The sequence below is a fragment of the Lithobates pipiens genome, unplaced genomic scaffold (assembly GCF_037356315.1).
Source record: "Lithobates pipiens isolate NorthernLeopardFrog02 unplaced genomic scaffold, aLitPip1_a1.2 Scaffold_1, whole genome shotgun sequence".
Classification (NCBI taxonomy): Eukaryota; Metazoa; Chordata; class Amphibia; order Anura; family Ranidae; genus Lithobates; species Lithobates pipiens.
Genome location: NW_027507685.1, coordinates 169,320,161 through 169,344,461, shown reverse-complemented (window position 1 = coordinate 169,344,461; position 24,301 = coordinate 169,320,161). Strand labels below are relative to the sequence as shown.

The window sequence follows — 24,301 nt, the reverse complement described above, 5'->3', positions numbered from 1 at the left end:
AAAGAAACTTGGTTGAATGATTTTTGCCATCAGACTGATGACCTCTATTGGCAGAAAAAATAGCGGGGAAGTCTCTGGATTGAAGATGAATACTGCAACAAAAGCTGGAATTGTTATTTTATCTTTTAATGGGATATTCATTTTTATCTTGTTGTATTTTTTGGCTAGAGGTGTGCTTTGAAATTACATTAACATGTTAAAGATTATATGAGATCTTTTGAATGGATTTACGTTGACTTCACATAAACTCTTCGCTTTCCATACATCCCTTTTAACTGCTGCTCCATCTGATGCCATTTGTTGCTACATGTGCATCCAGCGGAATGCTGCGTCATGTGATGAACGTTTCGTTTATTGCTTCATGGATTAAGCTGTATTTATCTAGGTTGAGAATTTTCTGCTTCTATTCCAGCCCCAACCATTTCTCATGCACATGGTCAGATTACTAAATGAGGCCAGATGTGCTGCACAGGCTTCATAAGCTACCTTTTTACTTTACAGACACAGCTATTACTGGTGCTGCTTTAAAAAGAACAGACTGACATGAGAAATGTAGACAGTGTGGCTCCTTTGTTGCACATATATAAATGTAACAGCTTGGCCCCAATTTCATCTCCGACCAAACTGGATGAAACCGTCTCCCCTTGGTGCAGCCGTCCTGATGCCAACACAGCCAGTGATACTTGCCACTTCCTGCTAAGGCTGCCAGTTGTGCCCTGTTCCAGCTTCCAAAAATCTTTAATATTGTAACTCCAAGCACAACAGCATTTCAAATAGCCATGAAGAGTCAGATATCTTCAAAGATATGTAAACAAACATTTTATGTAACTTAGCAGTCCTTGGATGGGGTGGCTGCATTGGCTGTCTTTTTATAAGTTTTATTCCCTTTATTATTACTGGCTGATCATGCCAGTAATACCTTTCCAGGCCTAGGGTGACAATGCTTGCTTGTAGGCAGTTGCAGGTTTTCCTCCATCCTGTAGGTGGAACTGTGCAATTATACAGATGGTGTTGAGTCTGTTAGGGAAACTGTCCCATGATGGACTCTGTCAGTCTCTCAGAAAGGCCAGCTGTCCAATTGGGCTCTGTGATCTGCCAAGATCTTGGGCTACCATCTTGATGTGGGACTCATAGGGGTACCCATTTCATTTGGATCCACCTGATGCGGTAGGTCAGGGACAAAGACCCCGCTGATTAGGGAAAGTGTATAGCGAAGGGAGAAATTCCTGGTGAGTAGGATCAGATCAGGGACAGCACCTGCCTACAGGAAACATCCTGGCATGCAGAATAGTAACATAGGGCTCTCTCCATCAGCAATACAGTGCCATCCTGGTACAACACGAACTACCACCCTTCCTCTGGTAATACAGGCCCAACTCTGGTAACAATGTGTAAACACCAACTGATATATTGCCTTATAACAGTGCCTACAAAACTGTCTATAACCTTTAATTCTAACCTATATATTCAATATACCAGCTAATTGCATACCAGCTAATTGCAACTGAGTGTGCTCTATCTCTTGATTTGGGTACCTTGGGCCTAGACCCCATCTACATACTGAATGTACTGTATCTATAACAGAACCCAATTTTTGTAGCTAGAGGACTTTAAAAGGCATATGAGATTTTACTGATCAAAAAATTAATTCATTTCAGAAATTCAATTCAAAAAGTGAAACTCATATATTATATAGATTGATTACGCACAGAGTGATATATTTCAAGCATTTCTTTCTTTTAATTTTGATGATTGTGGCTTACAACTAATGAAAATCCAGAATTCAGTATCTCAGAATATTAGAATATTGTGAAAAAGTTTAATATTGTAGACCCATGGTGTCACACTCTAATCAGATAATTAACTCAAAACACCTGTAAAGGTTTCCTGAGCCTTTAAAAGATCTCTCAGTCTGGTTCACTAGGTTACACAATCATGGGGAAGACTGCTGACTTGACAGTTGAACATAAAATAGCCATTGACATGGCTCCACATCCACATGGAGGGTAAGTCACAAAAGGTCAATCCTAAAGAAGTTGACTGTTCACAGAGTGCTGTATCCAAGTATATTAATGGAAAGTTGAGTGGAAGGAATAAGGGTGGTAGAAAAAAGAAGCACATGCAACAGGGATAGCCACGGCCTTGAGAGGATTGTGAAGCAAAGACCATTCAAGAATTTGGGGGAGATTCACAAAGAGTGGATGGTGTCAGAACTTCAAGAGCCACCACACACAGATATATCCAGGACATGGGCTACAACTGTCGCATTCCTTGTATCGAGCCACTCCTGGACCAGAGACAACATCAGAAGCGTCTTACCTGGGCTAAGGACAAAATTGACTGGACTGTTGCTCAGTGGTCTAAAGTCCTCTGTTTGGATGAAAGTAATTTTTGCATTTAATTTGGAAATCAAGGTCCCGGAGTCTGAAGGAAGGGTGGAGAGGCACAGAATTCAAGTTGCATGAGGTCCAGTGTGAAGTTTCCACAGTCAGTGATGATATGGGGAGCCATGTCATCTGCTGGTGTTGGTCCACTGTGTTGTTCAAGTCCAAAGTCAGTGCAGCCCTCTACCAGGAAATTTTAGAGCACTCCATGCTTCCCTTTGCTGACCAGCTTTATGGAGATGCTGATTTCATTTTCCAACAGGATTTGGCACCTGCTCACACTGCCAAAAGTTCCAAGACCTGGCTTAATGATCATGGTATCACTGCGCTTGATTGGCCAGCAAACTCGCCTGTCCTAAACCCCATAGAGAATGTGTGGGACCTAACAATGCAGACAATCTGAAGGCCGCTATCAAATCAACCTGGGCTTCCATAACACATCAGCAGTGCCACAGGCTGATCGACTCCATGCCATGCTACATTGATGCAGTAATTCATGCAAAAGAAGCCCTGACCAATTATTGAGTGCATACTATACTGCAGATGTTTTTTTTAATTGCAGAAAACAAAACACTCCTGTGCACAAGTGAGTACCAGATGGACTAGATCTCGTAATGGATAATGTCTCTGGTCTTGCAGCCCTCAAGGATAGGAGTATCCTAACAGTCAGGGAAAAAAAAATATTTGACCAAAAGGTGAGCTACAAGTGCAGCGTTAAAAACTGTGGCACAGGAAGAAGTCCGTAGAGGGCAAAGATGGAAGGATTCCCTGGGTAAAGCAGTTGATCAACTGTGGAATGGAATATGTGGTGTATGGTATTATCTGCCCATGTGGTCGTCTATATGTAGGCCGGACATCCCGCCCCATGAGAGTAAGGATTGGGGAACATAAATGTGATATTATTAACTTAAGAGTTAAATATCCTGTTCCTCTGCACCTCCAGGAAGCTCACCAGGGTGATCCATCAGGTATGAGGGTTTTTGGCATTGTCAATCGGCAGTGACCTTGATAAAGACAACCGAAATGTATATAAACGTGAAGCCTATTGAATCTTCACCCCTGGGATTCTTACTCCTGGAGGGCTTAATGAAGATCCCAAAATACACAAAATTGCATGATATGAGTAGGAATAAACGTTGAGGTGGCTGGTAAACACATGTAGATAATTCTACATATGCCCCGGTGGGGTTGGCATTCAGTCTGCCCATCCCTCGGCAATAAAAGTACTACTACTATAATTATTTGTACTATTTTTACTACTATGTTTGTCACTTTTACTATTATACATATCACTTAATAGTAAGGAATGATTTCCTATCTTCTCCCTTGAACCCTAAGTATTTTTTGCTTTTCTCCTTTTCTCTCCTCTCTTTCAACAAAATGGTGCCTGGTGATTTTTGCTGGTGACGTCAGTGGTGCGCAACGGTGGTGCACAGGAAATGATGCTCCAGTCTGCATGTCCGTTTGCCTGGAACGCAAGCATGGCGTGCATTTCAGGCATTAAAATAGGACATAAGGACAATTGCAGTAGGGTGCAATGGAGGAGAGACCCTGCAGATGGGGTTTGGAGTTGCCAACAGTGTGGTGGGGCAGTGACTCGGGTCCCCCCTGATGGCGGTATGTGACAAGGATTAGTGGTTTAGTGATTGTATGTGACATGAGTTAAGCAATTGTGGAGAGCATTCGGCTCCTTTCAATGCAAATTTTAATTTTATTTTTAATAACATTACTACTATCCCTGATTTTATCTTCATGTATCTAATTGTATTCCACATACCATATGGTGCAGTCAATATCAACAAGGACTAATTTATAGCCACTTTGCCTGTGCAATCTATAAATTTTTTATTAATAATGTTTTATTAATTCATTTTTAATAGTTTTTTTCTCAATTTGCTATTATCATTATTTTTCAATCAACTAATTGTACACATAAGAGGTCTTTATCACTATTCATCGGTGGTCTTTCCCCTTCGTTTGTGAGCCACCCACCAGTATGGGCGGGGTCATCGAATCCCGGTTTGAGGTGCCTTTTTTGGGTGTATGCTGGTGCACATGTGTATATATAGGAGAAGCTGAAGGATGCAACACTGCAAGGCTCTGAGGAAGAAGGTCATCCCTCAAATTCGTCAGCTGGCAGTAACTCCTGCAATCTCCTCTGCTAACATTGGGTGTCTGTTACCATCTTGAATAATTGCTGTCATCTGGAGACTACTTGTATAATGAGTTTTTTGTATATACGTTTTTGAGTAGTTTTACACGAGCGGACTGTCCGCCCAAACACTGTTCAGCGGACAAGGTTGGGCGAACAGTCCGCCCGTGTGTACGCGGCCTTAGACTCCGCGCCCCAGGGAATCTTATGCTCTAACCCCGGTGGGACCTGTCTCCCATCCGCAGCAGTCAGCCGTAGGGTCCACAACCTTGTGGTGCACTCCTGATCCCTACGGTGTGCAGCTGTCACCTCGCCTCAAGGTGACCTGACAGTTTGATCAGCCATGGACCCTGCTGACGTGCCGCTTCCTGCAGATGATCCATTGCAGAGCTTAGTTCGCAGACTTGAGACCCAAGAATCGCATCAGACCCAGGTGATGCGATTCCTTCAAGATTTGGCATCCCGTGTTGAACAGGTTCAGGCCTCATTAGGACCCCCGGTTCAACAACCTCAACCGCTATCTGCCGCTGCACACATTCATTACAACTACCAGCTCCGGCCCGTTTCTCTGGGGACTCCAAGGCTTGCAGGGGGTTCCTTAGCCAGTGCACAATTCATTTTGAACTTCAGCCCCAAAACTTCCTGTCCGATCGGGCAAAAGTTGCATATATCATATCCCTCCTGTCCGGCGAGGCGTTAGCTTGGGCTGCCCCTCTGTGGGAACTGAATGATCCAGTGGTTTTTAGCCTGTCTGATTTCTTGAAACTTTTTCGCAATATCTTCGAGGAACCGGGTCGTGTCTCCTCAGCGGCTAGCGCTCTTTTACGTCTCCGTCAAGAGTCCGCGTTTGTGGGACAGTATGCTCTTCAGTTCCGTATCCTCACAGCTGAATTGAGCTGGAATAATGAGGCCCTAGTTGCAACCTTTTTACATGGCCTCTCTGATAGAGTGAAGGATGAATTAGCAGGAAGATCACTTCCCTTCTGATCTGGACAGTGTCATCACCTTGTATAACCAGATCGATATTCGCTTTCAGGAGAGGGCCCTGGAAAAAAGACGCCAGCACTCCCCGTTCTTTAGGCAGCCTGAGCCCCCAGTCCCTTCTCTTCGATCCGAGGAGCACCCCCTGCCTACCAAGGAACCTATGCAGTTGGGCTGGACTAAGTTATCTCCCGAAGAACGTGCTAGGCGCAGAACTCTGGGCCTATGTCTCTATTGTGGGGCCAAAGGTCATTTCCGTGACACCTGTTCTCTTCGTCCGGAAAAACGCTCAGGGCTAATACATCTGGAAGGTGGAGTATTAGACCCTGAAATATCACCTTCACCTTCTCGTCTTCTCCTTTCTGTGTTGCTTCATGTCGGTGCTTCCTCTCGTTCGGTCTCAGCACATCTGGATTCCGGAGCCGCTGCCAATTTCATGGATTGGGAAACTGCATCCTCCATGAGACTTATCCTTTTACCCCTTACAACACCATTGGTGGTCTTGGCGATTGATGGCACGGTTCTTCCAGGGGGCCCTATCCGCTTCCAGACTTTTCCTGTTGAGATGTCAGTAGGGACACTCCACCAGGAGTGGATATCCTTCATTGTCTTACCTAAGGCTTCATCTCCTATCATATTAGGTCTTCCTTGGTTACGACTCCATTCTCCACACGTTGACTGGTCTGCTGGACAGATCCTGGCTTGGGGTTCCTCCTGTTCCTCTTCCTGCCTACTCAAGGGTACCCCAACAGAGAAACTTCCTGCTGCCACCATCCCAGTATCTTCTGCTCTTCCCGTTGTATATAGCGATCTCTGGGATGCGTCCTGCAATAGTCGGACTGATGCACTCTCTAGGTCATGTGGTACTCTGGATGAGGGGCCCACCTATGAACCTGAGTCGATCATTCACTCCAGTTCGCATAATCATTTACCTTTGCCTGTCCCTAATCTCCCTTGGATGCACAGCCAGGCTAACTTGTCTGCAAGTTCCACAGTTGCTATGCCCTGTGATGCGATTGAGATGGTCGCTACACCTGACAATACTATTCAGTCGACCTCTGCACCAGTTATGCCAGTCCAGCCCATGCCAAATGAGCTTCCTGCTTCTTGTTCAGCACCTTCGGTGACCTGGCCTCACCCTACTGCTACTATGTCCGTTCAAACCCATTTAAGAGGCTCAATCCATCCTTTAGATAGAATACCTCATTCGGCCAGGAGGGGTTTTCAATCTTTTTCTCAGGGTTCTCTGCATTCTGTTGGTGTTGCAGCTATCCAGCTTGACTCTTGTGACATGTCACCTTCTAACCAACCTGACCTCAGGGATCCACTGACCTCTGCCCAGTCTGGTGGTCCTGTTATGGATGCCCAGCTCATCTTTAAGGGTGTGGGGGACCCTGCTCAGACTCCTGATCTTCTCATGCCCTTACCCATTCCTAAAAAGCCTTTAGTCCTCAAGTCCTCTCGTCCTCTCTCTACCTCGGTTTCGATCTCTGAGGATAATCTAAAATACAAGGTTAGTCAAGTTTTGGATTCCTGGCTCGGTAAAAGCATTCTTCAGTACCTCGTACTTTGGAAAGGGTTGGGCCCTGAGGAGAGGTCTTGGATCACTGCATCTGAAGTCTTTGCTCCTCGTCTGTTGAGGAGGTTCCATCTGGAGTTTCCATTTAAGCCTTGACCCAGGCGGGAGAGGGGGAGGCCTCGTAAGAGGGAGGGTACTGTCATGGTTATGCAGTGATCTTCCTGTTTGCTTACCTCCCCTCATGTGTTCAGACTAAGAGGCCAGCCACTTCCACCTAGTGGTTTTTATAACCTCTCCTCTAAGCATGGCTCCACCCCAGGCCCTATCAGGGAACCTTATATTAACCTGTGCACTGCAAGCCAACAGTGCTGATCAACCATTGTGTATTCCTTTGTGTGTTAGCTTCCTGTTACCTGCCGTGTGCTCTTCTGTTGTGCCGTTACCGACTTTGGCGTGTCTTTGACTATCTCTGTCTCCCGTCCGCAGCAGTCAGCCGTAGGGTCCACAACCTTGTGGTGCACTCCTGATCCCTACGGTGTGCATCTGTCACCTCGCCTCAAGGTGACCTGACAATTTTTTATTGTATAATCAAATTATTTTTTATTTAGTTTTGCAAAACCAGCTACCGTATTTTTCGGACTATAAGGCGCACGTAAAAGCCTAAATTTTCTCACAAAATCGACCGTGCGCCTTATAATCCGGTGCGCCTTATATATGACCTGTTGACATCGCTGGAGTTCTTTGGTTAATGCACCCGGAATGATGGCAAGCACCGAATTCGTTTTCTTCACTTGGGCTTTAACAGTATCTGTCAGATGGGCGCGCATGGAGTCACAGATCAATAGGGATGGAGATTCGTGGAAAAAGCCACCCGGTCTCTTACCGTAAACTGACGTACCGTAAACCTCTCTCAGGTTGTTCTACTGCGTGACTGATAGCGATGAGTTTGAAATCCGCTTCGTAAGCATGTCTCTTAACAGGAGCCATTTTTGGGGCAGCGGGTATACCGTAGAAAATGAACGAATGAATGCGCACACCTCCTGACTAAGATGGCCGTAATGCCCAATCCAAGCAGTGCAGCTTCGTGGGCATTACGGCCATCTTAGTCAGGAGGTGTGCGCATTCATTCGTTCATTTTCTACGGTATACCCGCTGCCCCAAAAATGGCTCCTGTTAAGAGACATGCTTACGAAGCGGATTTCAAACTGAAGGCTATCAGTCATGCAGTAGAGCATGGAAATAGAGTAGCTGCGAGAGAATTCAACATTAATGAATCAATGGTACGGAAGTGGAGGAAGCAAGAAGATGCCCTGCGCCAGGTAAAGAAGACCAAACTGAGTTTCCGAGGAAACAAAGCAAGATGGCCACAGTTGGAGGACAAAATTGAACAGTGGGTTATTGAACAGAGAACCGCAGGTAGAAGTGTCTCTACTGTCTCTATTCGACTCAAAGCAACAGCGATCGCACGCGACATGGAGATCAACGACTTTCGAGGAGGTCCCTCTTGGTGCTTCCGTTTCATGAAAAGGCGGAATCTCTCTATCCGCACAAGAACCACTATGTCACAGCAACTGCCAAAGGATTACGAAGAAAAGCTGGCCATTTTCCATACCTACTGCAAGAACAAGATCAATGAACAGAAAATCCGACCAGAGCACATCACCAACATGGACGAGGTCCCCCTTACCTTTGATATCCCTGTAAACCGTACTGTCGAGAGAACAGGGACCAGTACGGTATCTATACGCACTACAGGAAACGAGAAGTCATCCTTCACTGTAGTTCTCGGTTGCCAGGCTAATGGCCAGAAACTACCACCCATGGTAATTTTCAAGAGGAAGACTCTGCCAAAAGAAAAGTTTCCGGTTGGCATCATCATCAAGGCTAACCCGAAGGGCTGGATGGACGAGGAGAAGATGAGTGAGTGGCTGAGAGAGGTTTACGTCAAGAGACCGGGTGGCTTTTTCCACGAATCTCCATCCCTATTGGTCTGTGACTCCATGCGCGCCCATCTGACAGATACTGTCAAAGCCCAAGTGAAGAAAACTAATTCGGTGCTTGCCATCATTCCGGGTGGATTAACCAAAGAACTGCAGCCACTAGATATAGGTGTCAACAGGTCATTTAAAGTTAAATTGCGAGCTGCGTGGGAGCATTGGATGACAGAAGGCGAACACACATTCACCAACACAGGGAGGCAACGCCGGGCGAGTTACGCCACTATCTGCCAGTGGATCGTGGATGCCTGGGCGAAGGTATCAGTCGCCAGTGTAATCCGAGCTTTCAAGAAGTCCGGAATTATCACTGAACAGCTAAGTACCGGTACCGATGACAGCAACGAGACTGACTCGGATACTGATGAGAATGATGAGAGGGATACGGGCGTGCTTGATGCCGAAATTGCCCAATTGTTAAACTCAGACACTGAAGATGAAGAATTTGATGGATTTGCGGGAGAAGAATAAAGTGAAAAAGTGAGTGTCTGGTTTTGTACGGTATTCACCGGTAACTGAACAGTGTTAAGAGTTATTGAAGAATAAAGTGAAAAAGTGAGTGTCTGGTTTTGTATTTAATTGAACAGTGTTAAGAGTTATTGTTATAGACCATTTTATGGTTATTGCTAAAGAGTTGAATAAAATTTGACTTACAGTACCGCATCCGAGTTGTGTTTCATTAAATGCGCCTTATAATCCAGTGCGCCTTATAGTCCGATGCGCCTTATATATGGAAATATCCATTATATCAGCCGGTCGTTGCTAGTGCGCCTTATAATCCGGTGCGCCTTATCGTCCGAAAAATACGGTATATATCATGTTCCCTTTAAAGTCCTCTAGTTACAAAAACTGTGTTCTGTCTATGATATATAGGATGTGGGCATATGTGAACATAGAACCTCTGTCTTTTGTCTTTGGTACTGTATCATTCTGTGGAATGATGAGCTTGGGTTCGGGCTCGGGTTCAGTTAGAACCTGAAAGTTAGCTGTCATTTCTGGGCTAATGCACTGTGGGCAGGAGATTCCCCACCTTGCGGGTGATGTACCCAAAGGGGCAAGCATGTTCGCAATATTATTAATCAAATATAAGCACATGACCATATTAGCTAAATAGCATTGATCATGTTTAACCATGTGGGCATAATAGGTTAATGTTATAAGCATTCCCGCTCCTTTGTGTATAAACACTCATTGTCCAGCAATGACAGCTAACTTTTTAGTTTGGATCAAACTCATGTTCATTCCTAGTTGTCACCCTAGGTTCTTCTGGAATAGGAACACTTCCTGATAGCATTGTTTAAGATTCCAGTTCAATGCACAAGAAGTTACAAGGACAGTGGATTCATATTAAGGTCAGCAGGTATTTTGTATTTCTGTACTTGCAGAAAATGTATTTAGCCTAAAGAAAAACATTATGCAGCCACCACATCTAAGGAATTGGAAGCTGCAATATATTAGATTTTTGTTCTTGGATTTAGATATACTTTCAGACTGATGACAGACTCTTTAAACATTACATATGACAATATAAAAAAAAAAAAATAAGCTTTAGTAATAATGGAAGTGGATCATGACAGAATTGTTCCTTTTTCCGTTGGAAACATAAGAGAATAATTCATGATTAGTCAGAAGTGTTTCCTACATCTTGTGAAATTTGACAGTAGTAAAAAGAAAGTCTCGCCTTCACGTGTGCTAAACACTGTTTGAACTTTAAGCCCTAAGTTAAGAATTACCCCTATAGTTCTCTTGCTAAAGTTAGCCTCAAATGTCCAGACCCAACCAAAGGAGGGAAACAAAATAGGGGAAAAAATTAGCTCAGGCTGCAACATTTGAGGCTTGTTAGTGTCCTTCAACCGTGCTGCCATAGGCACTGATACAAGAAGCCAAGAACTGCAGGGGATGTGTAATCTCAACTACAGCATCTGTCTAGGAAATAGGTAGTAACCCTATACCAGGCTTTCTCAACCAGTGTTCTGTGGAACCCTAGGGTGTCTCCAAAAATTGCTAGGGGTTATTTGAGCAGTGCCAAATTGGTTTCCAAACTACAATGACTACCAATGCAACAAGGAAAATTGCCACTGCTATGTAATATAAGGTTTAACTTCTACATTGACCTCCAGTGCAACAGGGCTTTTTCCCAATGATCACCAACGTGAAGGGACATTTTTCCACTGACCACCAATGTAAGAAAACATCTCTCCACTGACAACTGATGGAAGGGGACACTTTATTCACTGAGAAGAGGAGATAAAATTACATTTTTTGCAATATATTTATTTTTTGGATACTATTCATTTATTGTAATGCTTATAATTCATGTATACAGAGCATTGGAGTATTGTAAAATCATTCCCTAGGTGTTAGATATTCTAGGTATACCAAATTCCTTACACTTTTATGTAAAACTTTCAACAGATTAACTGCTCATGCTTTAATAATCTTAGCAGGGGTTGCCTAACACCTTAAAATGATTTCAAATGTTTCTTCAGGGTAAAAGGTTGAGAGAGCCTGCCCTAAATAGTGTCTGAATTAAGATAAAGTCATCCACCTAGAGAGAAAAGAATATAAAGACATTGCTGGGGGGGAGTGGGTAGTGTGTCACACACATTACTTAGCCTGAAAAAAAATGATGCTAGGTCCACCTTGAAGTCCACCTTTAAGGAGCTGCCATTGCTGAATTATACTTGTACATTTCACATTAGTATCTCAGAAAGCATAGAAGCTATAGAGAGATGGGCAAATAGCATTTTCACAAGGAGCTCCAAAATAGTCGTTTACATATTTCTGTAGGTACAGGTCACCTTTAAGTTATAACCGCAAAAAAAATTATTCTAATATACATTTTCAGGACTTACTACCATAAATTCCCCCATTACTTAAGCTATGTATAAATCCAGTGTGCTGCTCTTACCGGCTAAGTAGAGTGTCTTCAGTCCCAGGTCAGTCATGAGTGGGAGAAAGGTCATCCTTGTGTTACCACAAGCGATAGTTGATTCAGATAGGAGGCAGCCACTAGGCAGGGAAGGGATGTGATGCGGAGTTGGTGGAAATAAACTTAAAACAGTTGGTAGAGATGGGAAGGAATTGGCATCTATAGGCTTAGTTTTATCCTCTTGGAAAATCTTTGGCTTCTGTGTTCCTGCTTGTTGTGATGTTCCAGTCCCTACTGCTTTGTGCTTTTTTTTCTCTGAAGAGATACACAACATTAGTTATTCCTTGTTATCTTAAAAATATAACACCGACATAGGAAAAAGAGTTAGGGTAGACTTATCTATACTATTCTTCTTAGCCCACGTACACACGGTAGGAGATTTCCACAATTTTCGGATTTTGTCCGATAGATTTAGTCTGACGGATTGTGTCCGAAACTGTTGCATACACACGGTCGGACTAAGTTGTCGAAAAATCCGATCTTTCAGAACGTGATGACGTAATTTCGTTACGATGGGACTACATTCAGGCTAGTAGCCAATAGCTTTGATGTAGGAATTTGATCTGAGCATGCGTGGCACTTGGTCCGATCAAAATTCTCTACACATGATCGGATTACGTCCGACCGGCCCAGTTGGCCGGGAAATATTTCCAACATATTGGAAAATTGGGTCCGACGGAGATTCGGACGGAATCAGTCCGATGCATACCACACACAGTCAGATTATCTGACGACACCGTCCGATAAGACGCATTCCGACGGATTCTCCGACCGTGTGTACACGCCATTATAGTTTCTTCATGCATGACTTACCGTATATACTCGAGTATAAGCCGAGATTTTCAGCCTCTTTTTTGAGGCTGAAAGTGCCCCCCTCGGCTTATACTCGAGTCATCGCTGTCTGCCCGCTCGATCAGCGTGTCGAGCAGACAGACAGCGGCCATTCTATTCAAAAGCCGCGCCTCCGGCTCCGCCTTCGCCTGTGATAGGCGGAACACTGAATTTCCCAGCAGCCTGTGTTCCGCCTATCACGGACATCGTATCATCCTCGTACTACGGACGAGGATGATACGACGTCTGTGATAGGCGGAACACAGGCTGCTGGGAAATTCAGTGTTCCGCCTATCACAGGCGAAGGCGGCGGCGCAGCTTTTGAACTTTACAATGGCCGCCGACGAAGAGGGCACGGGACGGAGGCAAGGGAAGGCACGGCACGGGACGGGACGGGACGGCGGCGGCAAGGCAAGGCAAGGCACGACACGGGACGGATGCAAGGAGGCAAGTCACGGCACGGGACGGAGGCAAGGAGGCAAGGCACGGGACGGAGGCTCGGGACAAAGGTAGGCTGGACACACACACACACACACACACACACACACACACACACACACACACACACACGGATGGAGACACACACAGGGATGGATGGATGGATGGAGACACACACACACACAGGGATGGATGGATGGATGGATGGAGACACACACACACACAGGGATGGATGGATGGATGGATGGAGACACACACACACAGGGATGGATGGATGGATGGACACACACACACACAGGGATGGATGGACGGACACACAGGGATGGACGGACACACAGGGATGGACGGACACACAGGGATGGACGGACACACAGGGATGGACGGACACACACACAGGGATGGACAGGCATGTCTCACCCTCGGCTTATACACGAGTCAATAAGTTTGCCAGTTTTTTTGGGGGTAAATTGGGGGCCTCGGCTTATATTCGGGTCGGCCTATACTCGAGTATATACGGTAAGTGAGACGTAAGTTGGTTTAGTCACCCATTACCTTTTTTTACCTGGATTTCTGGCTACAAGAGAGCTGTGCCATCCCTGGGAAACATAGAAATCCTCTCCTCCTCCTCCTACCTATTTACATTTAACAAAAACCTTTACTAAGTTCCTTTTAACTTACCTCGTTACACTCTTCTGTGACCCTCCACAATGCCACTTCTGGGATTGAAGACTGTTTTTTTTCACTGCTGCAAGCTTCGTCAACCCTTCTTCTTCTGACATTACCACCCTGCTGCACACTTTAGGACACTATCTGAATCCCACCCATGGACTCACTGTTGTCCATGTCACCAAGCAAGGATATGGACACTTGAAAAGGGACACTCCCACTCTACAGTAAAGAAGCAAGAAGACTTGAGTTTCAAAACATCATGTTTGGGGAACTTAGCCTATTTTTTTTTTTTTATTATTATTTATGTTTACCTAGAAGGAGTATGGGGATATTGTTTGGTGGTGGAAGGGGATGGTGTTTCAGTGCCAGAACCTGTATTTTTACCATTGTGGTGAGGAAGATCTCCCTGTCTGCACCCCTTCAGGTGGTCAGTGGGTGAATTATCCCATTATCCTTAACTACTAACTAAAATATTAGTGGACCTAGTTTTTAGTTAGCGACATTATCCCGTTTTAATTCTTGCTTCCGTTAAAAAAAATTCTGAGCTTAAATCATATTGTGTGTAAAATGGTGCTACCATATTTTTGACCATGACAGGCTTGTGCAACTTGCAAGCACTAAAAGCTACATGTCAAGTCCAGTCCACGGTGTATGTAAAAGACTAATCACCTCTCTCACTTCCTGGTGTAGCTGGGATCACCAGTGGATAACAATCACATATAAATTCAACTATTAACCAATACTTTATTGCGTTACCTTCCAACTGCTTCATGCATATGAGAATTTTCATACAAATTCAAGGTAACTGTCAGCGGAATGCAAGTTAGGAGACCCATAAAATGGCCATGAGAACACCAGTGCAGAAATGTATAAAGACATACCAATTTCATCACTACATAGGAACAAATTTCAAATTCAATACTAAAAAATCTCAGTATATTGAATATGTCAGGATTTGTATGCTGAATTGCATCTTGTAATTTTAAGAAAGCAAAAAATGTCACATCATAAAGTTTAATAAATGTAGTCGGCTTCCAATACAGTCCTTGCCCTTTGATGGGTTTCATCTTGATTAATTATTCATAGAGGTTCTCTTTGTTTCTTGAAATTGATTTACATTAGACTTGTTAAAGAAAAGGCAAATTATGGTGAAGAAGCAGGATGGGGCTTAGACTACTAGATTATTATTTCTTTTTTGTTTTGGATAGAGCAGTGAGGGTTTAAAGTTTATGGCAGTTCAATATATATGCTGTTTGTGTCCCATTAGGGAGATTTCCTTTTACATCATATCCTTTTACATCATATCCCAGAGTGAGGAAATTTCTACATTCTTTAAAAGACATCACCAAAACATGTGTTCCTACTGGAATATTTACCCTCATCCCTGGTGAGAACTCTAAAATCCCATCATTTTCTATCAGTGACAGTTGTCACCAGGACAAATAGAAGTGGCGAATTTACGTAGAAGGAGCACAACAGTAACATTTACTTGACAAGGGATCTAGCCCTACTATATTCATAACTAAAAAAGTTTTGGCTATATATACATTTGACAGTAACATCATAGTACATTAAGAAACAGCTATTGCAATTGTTTGGACCACCATTGCAAGGTTGCCTTTTACTACCCCATATTGGCCATACCTTCTTTTGGTGGTTGTTCTGTGTTCTTCAATAACTCAGTATCTAACCCTTTCTCTCCATTAGGCTTTTTCTTTGGTTTTGGTATGGTCTCCCCTGTCTTTTGGAGGCTGGTCTCTTGTTTCTCATTATTCAGTTCCTTCTTCTTTGTGACAGGTTTGGACTGAGTGACTTCTTCTAAATCCTTTGGTACAGCTGTTTTCTTGGATTGTTGTAGCTTTACAGTGGTAGATCTGTTGTGTCTTGTTGTATCAGGTCCTACAACTGGTCTGCCAGCTTTTGTGACTGTATCTTTGGCCTTTGCAGGCTTGGTATTCTTTGTTTGTTCTGTTGTTTTTTCTGGGATAGCCTTCGGGGTAAACACACGTGGCCCCTGCGTGGTTTCTGAAAAGCATATATTTAAATAGATAACAATGGTCTCCAATTTCCTGGAAAGGTTATACAATATTAATATACATTCTTAATATTTTATACTTGGAAGCCTAACTGAAGTCCTGCCTCCCCATGCTGTTTTAATATGATTTTTGCTTGGTAATGCCCTAAAACTCCCAGCCCCCCATTAAGTGAACCTGTTCTCTTTTGATTCCCCCCACCTCCCTATTACATAACTAGAATATTATTTATTATTATTGGGGATGCAAGGCAACACTTTCTGCCCTCTCGAATAGATGTGAACTATGTGCACATCCTGTGTGCCTCCTGGGATTGCCACATCACACACTCCACTCTGCCAGGTATTTGGGACCTTGTAGAGACCAGTGGCATTCATTCATATGCATACAAATGCCACAGGTCTCTGCCACTTCCCAGATGCTAGAAACTAGCAACATTTGTGTGCATGCATGAGAATTCCCAACACTTGCACAGACATGCCGCTGGCCTCTGCCAGGTCACACATACCCACCAAAGATCTGTGCATGAGCTGGATTTTTAAACAGGGGGGAGTGTAATAAAGCAGGTGTGAAGTTCTGCTTTTAAATTGTTTTTTTATATCTGTGAAATGCTGCTTTCTGCTCTCATACTCCAGTGCTCTGTGCTGCCATAGCTGACTAACAGCCACACCCCTAAGCACAAGTATTCTGCGCTACTGTGCTAACAGGAAACTGGTAAGGGGAGGTAAGACAAAAAAAAATTGAGGTTGTTAGTACAATGTCTACCTGACGGAATATCTATTTTTATTGGACTTTAAAGGCAACCTATGTCCCCATCTTCCTTAAAATGTAACCTGCCACTTACCAAAAAAAGTTTTGCTCCCATGAACAGTGCCCAGTTATGCAAAAAGAATGTTCTACCCAAAGCTAAAATCACTCGGTGGTTCAACAAGTGACCCGTTTCTACGGCGGTTGGTTCTGGCCAACTCCCTTCTATTTCAACATACATCGCTATGAAATGTAGCCTCACTAGCCAATACGAAGGTGGAAGGGGCAAAAGAAGACCAGAGCCAGCAGCTGTGAAAGCTGGGTGGTAATTACATATTAGTGAAACTTTGGGGCTTTGGGGATGCCTAGACATTCTACAGGAGGTCAAAGCCATATGTTTTACGGCCTTAGATTTACAGAAATTGTGTAAGCGCACACAAATAGGCTTATTGAAAATCATAATGAGTAAATGAACTAAATCAGCCACAAGGTTCTCCCACTGAAATAGAGTAGAAAAAAATCGAACCCCCAGCCCTTTTAACCCCAAATGGGTCAAAAATGACCAAAATCGCACTGCCGGCCCTTTTAGCCCGAAATGGGTTCAAAATGACCAAACTCGCACCCTTTAAGCCCAAAATGGTTCAAAAATTACCAAAATCGGCGAGCAGGAGGCCCTCTTGTAATAAACATGGCAAATGAGCAAAGCTGGGAACTCATATAGAGATCTTGCTGCCAGGGTCTCAAGGAAACCTAAAAAGCTCATGGGTGGGATACATTGTATGCATGCTCTGGTCCACATTTGAATATACTGTATAAGTACTATATACGTACACAAATTACATCAGGATATATAGTCAAGTTATTAGTAAAGACTATGGTTATTCTCTTGCTGTGGTTTTAAAGTATGTCTGCACTGGGGTAAAAAATGTGAACTTAAGCAAAATGCTGGACAGTAGACATCATAAGGTACCTGTCAGGAGTCTGTGGTAGTGAGCTCTTGTAGATTGCCAACTCAGAGTTCCCCAGAGCGTGGCGTCTAAGCCCCAGCCTGCTTCTTCACCAGAGCTCCTGATGGTGGGGATGGACTTGCAGCAAGCTGGAACCAGGTCACTGCCTCCAGATACACCCTGCTGATGATGCAGAGACCACTTGCGTATGCAGCGTACATTCAGCAGATGAAAGAAAATCCAGAAGGCAAGCCAAGGTCAAGGGGCTGGCAGCAAACAAGCACAGATGGTAAACGAAGCCAGGGTCGATACATGGGTAGTCAGACACAGGAATGAACCGGTGATAGAAATTGGTGAACAGAAAGAACCGCTGCATAGCTTTTAAACTAGGAGGCTGAGGCCAGTTGGAGATGGCCTGAAGTTTGGCAGGATCCATAAGCGACCATTTTTCCATGACTATGTAGCTTAGGAAAGGAACCTGTGTTTGCTTGAATAGGCACTTCTCCAACTTTACGTACAGGTGGTGGTCCCAAAGACATAGAAGAACCGTACAAACATGTTGTCGATGAATATTCAAATCTGGAGAAAAGATGAGTATGTCATCCAGATACACAATGGCACAAACTTATAGGAGATCAGAAAAATGTAATTAACAAGGTTCTGGAAGACAGCTGGGGCCTTAGACAATCCAAAGGGCATTACAAGATATTCATAGTGCTCTTCTCTGCTGTTAAAAGCGATTTTCCATTCATCTCCCTCTCGAATCGTAATCAGATTGTATGCTCCATGGAGGTCTAACTTAGAGAAGATTTGAGCATCTTGTAGTGTGTCAAAAAGTTCAGAAATAAAGGGTGGTGGGACCTAATTGCATAGGCCACACATAGCCGACACAGCTGGAGAGATGGGTTGTACTGGAGCACTCTGGACAGCAGGAGCGAAGTGACCCACTGTGCTTGTTGGCTCCCCGCCTTGGCCATGACTTGTCTTCTGGATTTTCTTTCACCTGCTGCTTGTACGCTGCACACACGAGTGGTCTCCACATCATCAGTTGGGTGTAGCTGGGGGCCACAACCTGGTTGCAGCTTGTTGCAAATCCATCCCCACCATCGGGGGCTTTGGTGAAGAAGCAGGTAAGGGCTTAGACTCTGCACAATCACACTTCTCATGCAGACCGTTCTACAAACTGTGCCACTACCCCGTCCCTTTCCTCCTTATTAGCCTATTAAGGAGCATACTGGTGATGCCCACCATCAGCTTTTTCCACTTGAAAGCCCCCACCTCCAATACCACCCTTGAACATCCATCAACATACAAAATAGGAATTTCCGCTCCAAGTTTGAATGAAACTTTTGGCTAACCTGTAGCGGGTCTGACACCCCAAAAGCATGATAGGGGTAGCATTTCACTTCAGGGCTGACAACGTGGCTAAAATAATTAGGTGTCAGTCACTTTTTTCTCTTTTTTAAAAGTTTTATTGCAGAATAGTTAATGGTTAAGGAGGTGAGGGTTAGGGCTCCCAGAAAGCAATGCAGATCACTTACAGATTCTCCAGATCTAGATCAATGTCCAGTTTCACAAAGAACCCTTAAGCCGACCCGGCAACACTGTAAGCATGTTCCCAAATTTCAATGTGTCTTCCAAGTTCCCTTTTGAGAGACCAGCCTTTTTCCTGGCTCATTCCAGGTAGTGGCCTCCCCTGAGACTCCTCCTTGGCACAGCTTCCTCCAGACCAGGCAGGACAGCTTCAGGACCACATCAGCACGCATTAGGTCCCAAAACAGACTATTGAGGACAACAGCGGAGCTCTATCCAACAGCACTTCTCTAGGCATCAGCCCAGGGGAAGAGAGAGCACATAGCCTGCCCCAAATATTTAAATCCTCCCCCAGCATGCACCAGTGGTATAAACCACATACTGGATTGGCTGAAGGAAAGATAAATATTCATAGCATAGTTTTGTTTGGGAAATCTCATACTATGACCAGTGCTATCTACCGACAACAGTGAGAAATAACAAGCCAACTTAATGTGAAAAATTGAAAAAAACGCTGTGCCAAAAATATATATATATAAAAAACTAAAAAATGAATTACTTTTTTATCTTTATTTAAATAGTCCCAAATCTAAATAGATTAAGCATATACCTATATTAAAATTAATGTCAATTTGATAGTAATAAACTAACTACTCGGGTTCAACTGGTTCAAATAGGTGGTACAAAAACTCCTCAGCTCCTATTTATTTACTCAATTACATATTGCAGGTGCTGGGCCTCCTTTCTCCCCCCTCTCCTTGGGGTTCGAACGTGACTCCTTGTAAGCCCCATGGACTGGAAGCTTGCCTGAGGGGTGTTGAGGGACCACCCGGAGTCCTTTGGATCACTGAATCCATTTGTTTTTAAATTCTGGTTGGGTGTCGCTGCTGTCGCACACTTTTATCTCCATCAATCGAATGGTAAATATACTTGCAATGTTAATGAAGAAATTTTTTGTTTAAAGTTAAATGTTTATATATATATATATATATATATATTATTGGAAATATCCACATAGGTCAACAACTCCTCAACTCACCCCCTCGATCTCCTCACACATCTCAAACTTGTTGAATGACATATCAGTATGGATGTCACACCACTTCCTCAAACTCAATCTTTCTAAATCTGAGCTTGTTATATTTCCTCCTTCACGACCCCCCCCCCCCCCCATGACTTCACTATTAATATCAACAACACAACCATTGGTCCCTCCACACATGCCAGGGTCCTGGGTGTCATCCTTGACTCTGACCTCTCCTTCAGCCCCCATATCCAATCTCTGGCTAAATCCTGCTGCCTTCACCTCCGCAATATCTCCAGAATTCGACCCTTCCTGACTAATGACACCTCATTCACTCCTTGATTATTTCCCGCCTTGACTACTGCAACTCTCTCCTTAATGGCCTACCCTTAAGCAGGCTATCCCCCCTTCAGTCTATTATATACCTCACTAATCGAACCGTGACTGCCGCCCTTCTCTGACAATCCCTTTACTGGCTTCCCCTACCCCCACGTGTAAAATTCTAAATACTAACCATAATATACAAAGCCATCCACAACATCGCCCCCATCTACATCACCAACCTCATCTGCAGATATCTCCCAAATCGTCTCCTCCGTTCCTCCCAGGAACTCCTGCTCTCTAGCTCCCTTCTTACTTCCTCCCATGCTCGCCTTCAGGACTTCTTCAGAGCCTCTCCCATCCTCTGGAACTCCCTGCCCCAGTCTGTCCGATCAGCCCCTACCCTGATCACCTTTAGGAGATCCCTGAAAATGCATTTATTCAGGGAAGCCTATCCCACACCCACTTAACAACTACTGCCCCTGAGCCACCCCCATCAAATCATTCTCTGCAGCTATTACCTTTTGTACCACCACCCCCTCCCTTTAGAATGTAAGCTCTATGAGTGGGGCCCTCCTGTAGTTGCTGTATTCAACTGTACTGTAATTGTGTTGTCCGCCCCCCCCCCCCCATACATAGTAAAGTGCTGCGTAAACTGTTGGTGCTATATAAATCGTGTATAATAATAATAAGTAAAACACTTTCCTTCTTTACATGTTTCTTAGAGCAACAAAAACCCCCTGATGAAGACCATGAATGTAGGGGTTGAAATGCATTGGGGTGCTCCTATGTAATGTACACATGTAATGTAACAACAATTTTTTCAATGTGCATTTTTTCTATTATTGATGGCTGTTCTCGTTCTATATTCCAACCAGATCTCGTATTTTAAAATCCTTGTAAAAACTTGCATTTTGCACTTTGTGATAATAAAACATTGAAAATACTTAACCACTTCCCGCCCACGGCCGTCATATGACGTCCTGGACTTTCAGTGGGAATATCTGAATGATGCTAGCAGCCACAGGCATCATTCAGATATCCTTGTTTTCAGCCGGCGATTCTGTGCATCATAAGAATGATCATAGCTGCAGTTCCGCCGCTTGATAGGTCTTACAGGTGACGGGAGGGGACATCCCCCCCGCCGCCATCTGGTGCTTCTCCGGGCTCTCCCGTGCCATCGAGAATCGTCCGGCGCCGGATAATGACGATAGAGATTTCCGGTGACCAAATGGTCACCAGTCATCTCTATGACCGTTGGAGGCCCGGGCGTTATGACGTCACGCCCGGGTTCCCGGAAGGAAACAAAGCCGTGATCGCTGCTGTCAGCATGGGATCAGTGAATTTTTTTTCACGATCTCATGCTTTCCAGCCTGGAGGAGAGATGTGGGGTCTTATTGACCCCACATCTCTCCATAAAGAGGACCTGTCATGAATGTTTCCCGTTACAAGGGATGTTTACATTCCTTGTAATAGGAATAAAAGTGATTAAAAAAAAGTTGTAAAAATAAAGTAAAAGTTAAATAAAAAAATAAAATAATAATTAGTTTTTTAAAACGTCTCTGTCCCCAGTAGCTCGTGCTCAGAAGCGAACGCACACATTAGTCCCACATATGTAAACGCCATTCAAACTACACATGTGAGGTATCGCCATGTGTGTTAGAGCACAAGCAACAATTCTAGCTCTAGACCTCCTCTGTAACTTTCAATATGTAACCTGTAAAAAAAATGTACGCATCGTCTATGGAGATTTTTAACTACTGTAAAAGTTTGGTGTCATTCCACGAGTGTGCGCAATTTTAAAGCGTGACAGGTATATATTTACTCAGCGTAACATCATCTTTCACATTATACAAAAAAATTGGGCTAACTTTGCTGTTTTGTTATTTTTTAAATCCTGAAACTTTTTTTTTTTTTTTAAATGCGTTTGAAAAATTGTTGCGCAAATACTGTGCAAAATAAATAGTTGCAATGACCGCCATTTTATTCCCTAGGGTGTCTGCTAAAAAAAATATATATAATGTTTGCGGGTTCTGTGTAATTTTCTAGCAATGATGATTTTTACGTGTAGGAGAGGAGTGCCAGAATAGGCCCGGTATTGAAGTGGTTAACATTTCATGGTTATTTTGCTGCTATAAAACCCCTTGGGGAGCTTTTCCATTTTAATAATATAAAGAAAGCTTTCAGGTTATTATATCACAATAATTTTAAAATGAAGGGCTTTTAAAGGAATCGAACGTGTAAACTAAACAGACTGTATAGGAGGGCGTGTCCAGGATGGCGACGTGAGCGGTCGCATTCCCCACGAGCTCCGCCGACTCTGCTCAATTTACCCGCTTCCTTGGGCTTCTATCCCCCCTAAATCTGCCGAGAGACAGCTGGATGAGGCGGCACACCCCACAGGCTCAGTCTGGTAAGGGGAAGCAGTTGAAATTTCCCCCGATATCAGAGGATACTCCGCCAGGCCTGGTCCCTCATGTGGAGACACGCGCCAGGCGCTGCTGGCGCATGGCATCCCAAACTTTCCCCACGGATCCTTCGGGTTCCAGACCGCTTTGTCGGTGAAAGTGATGGCGGCGATCGCAAAGTGTCAATCGACACTCACAGCTAAGATTGAGGAAGTACAGCTGGATGTAAGCCTCATCCGGCAAGATATTGACAAACTCTGGACGCGGAGCAATGAATAGGCCTAGTGGAGGACGAGTCCATGGAGCAAGCAGCATCCCTCCGCACCCTCCATACTAAGGTGAAAGCCCTGGAATTCAGGGCAGAAGATGCCAAGAATAGGAACAGGAGGAACAACCTCTGGATCATTGGCTTGCCTGAGGGTGTGGAGGGGGGTCACCCAACGGCCTTTGTCGAGTCCATGCTGCGATCTCTTCTCTCAAATGCGAGCTTCTCTCCCCACTACACTGCAGAGAGAGCGCACCGGGTTTCACCAAAGCCGTCCCCCCCCCCGGGGGCCCCTCCGAGGACCTTCATTCTAGCTCAACTTCCGTGACAGAGACGAGGTCGTAAGGGCCTCCAGAATACAAAGTGAACTCCGGTTTCAGAACGCAAAACTTATGATCTTCCTGGATTACTCCGTTGAGACCCAGCAGCTACAAACTCCTTTGATCAGGTCAAGGGGGCGCTCAGGGCCCGCAACATCAAGTACAGTGTACTGTTCCATGCACACCTCCACGTCCAAGACGGTGAGACCTCCAGGTTTTTCAACACACCTAAGGAAGCCTCGAGATTCATTTCGTGGGTGAAGCTGCTATACACAGCTCCCCAGGCAAGGGTCTTCACCAACGCCTGCCTTTCGGAGTCATTCCCGCTGGGCCGGGGTATGAGACAGGGCTGCCCACTGTCTCCCAGCCTGTTTGCTCTGGCTATGGAACCTCTGGCCGCCTTGATTAGAGCGGATGATGAGGTGAAGGGTATAAGGGTAGGGGACATACACGAAAACATTTCTCTCTATGCGGGCGACGCCCTACTGTTCCTGGCTGACTCCTCCACTTCCCTTAGGAAAATATTGACCCAGTTTAACCACTTTAGTGACTTTTTGGGTATAACGATCAATTGGGATAAGTCCGAGCTATTCTCCCTGTGCCCCCTGACAACTGTACCGGACCCCCTGACTCAACTTAAATGGGTGCACAAGATTAAATACTTGGGGATAAAGGTGACAGTGGACCTGGGGCAGTACACGGCCCGCAACCTCCAACCTCTACTACAACAGACCACTACCAAGTGCGCGGCATGGCGCTCGCTCCCTCTGACTCCTGTGGGTAGGGTCAATCTGCTGAAAATG

At 44.5% G+C, this 24,301-nt stretch overlaps 1 protein-coding gene across 1 annotated transcript in view; it reads right to left on the bottom strand.

Moving 5' to 3' along the window:
- ECM2 (extracellular matrix protein 2) overlaps positions 1-24,301 on the bottom strand; it is an 85,608-nt gene that overhangs the window by 48,382 nt on the left and 12,925 nt on the right. The window contains exons 3-4 of the mRNA XM_077478860.1: positions 15,545-15,925; positions 11,942-12,217 (exon numbers count right to left, since the gene is read on the bottom strand). Coding sequence (XP_077334986.1) covers positions 11,942-12,217; positions 15,545-15,925 — 657 coding nt within the window. The remainder of the gene's footprint in view (positions 1-11,941; positions 12,218-15,544; positions 15,926-24,301) is intronic.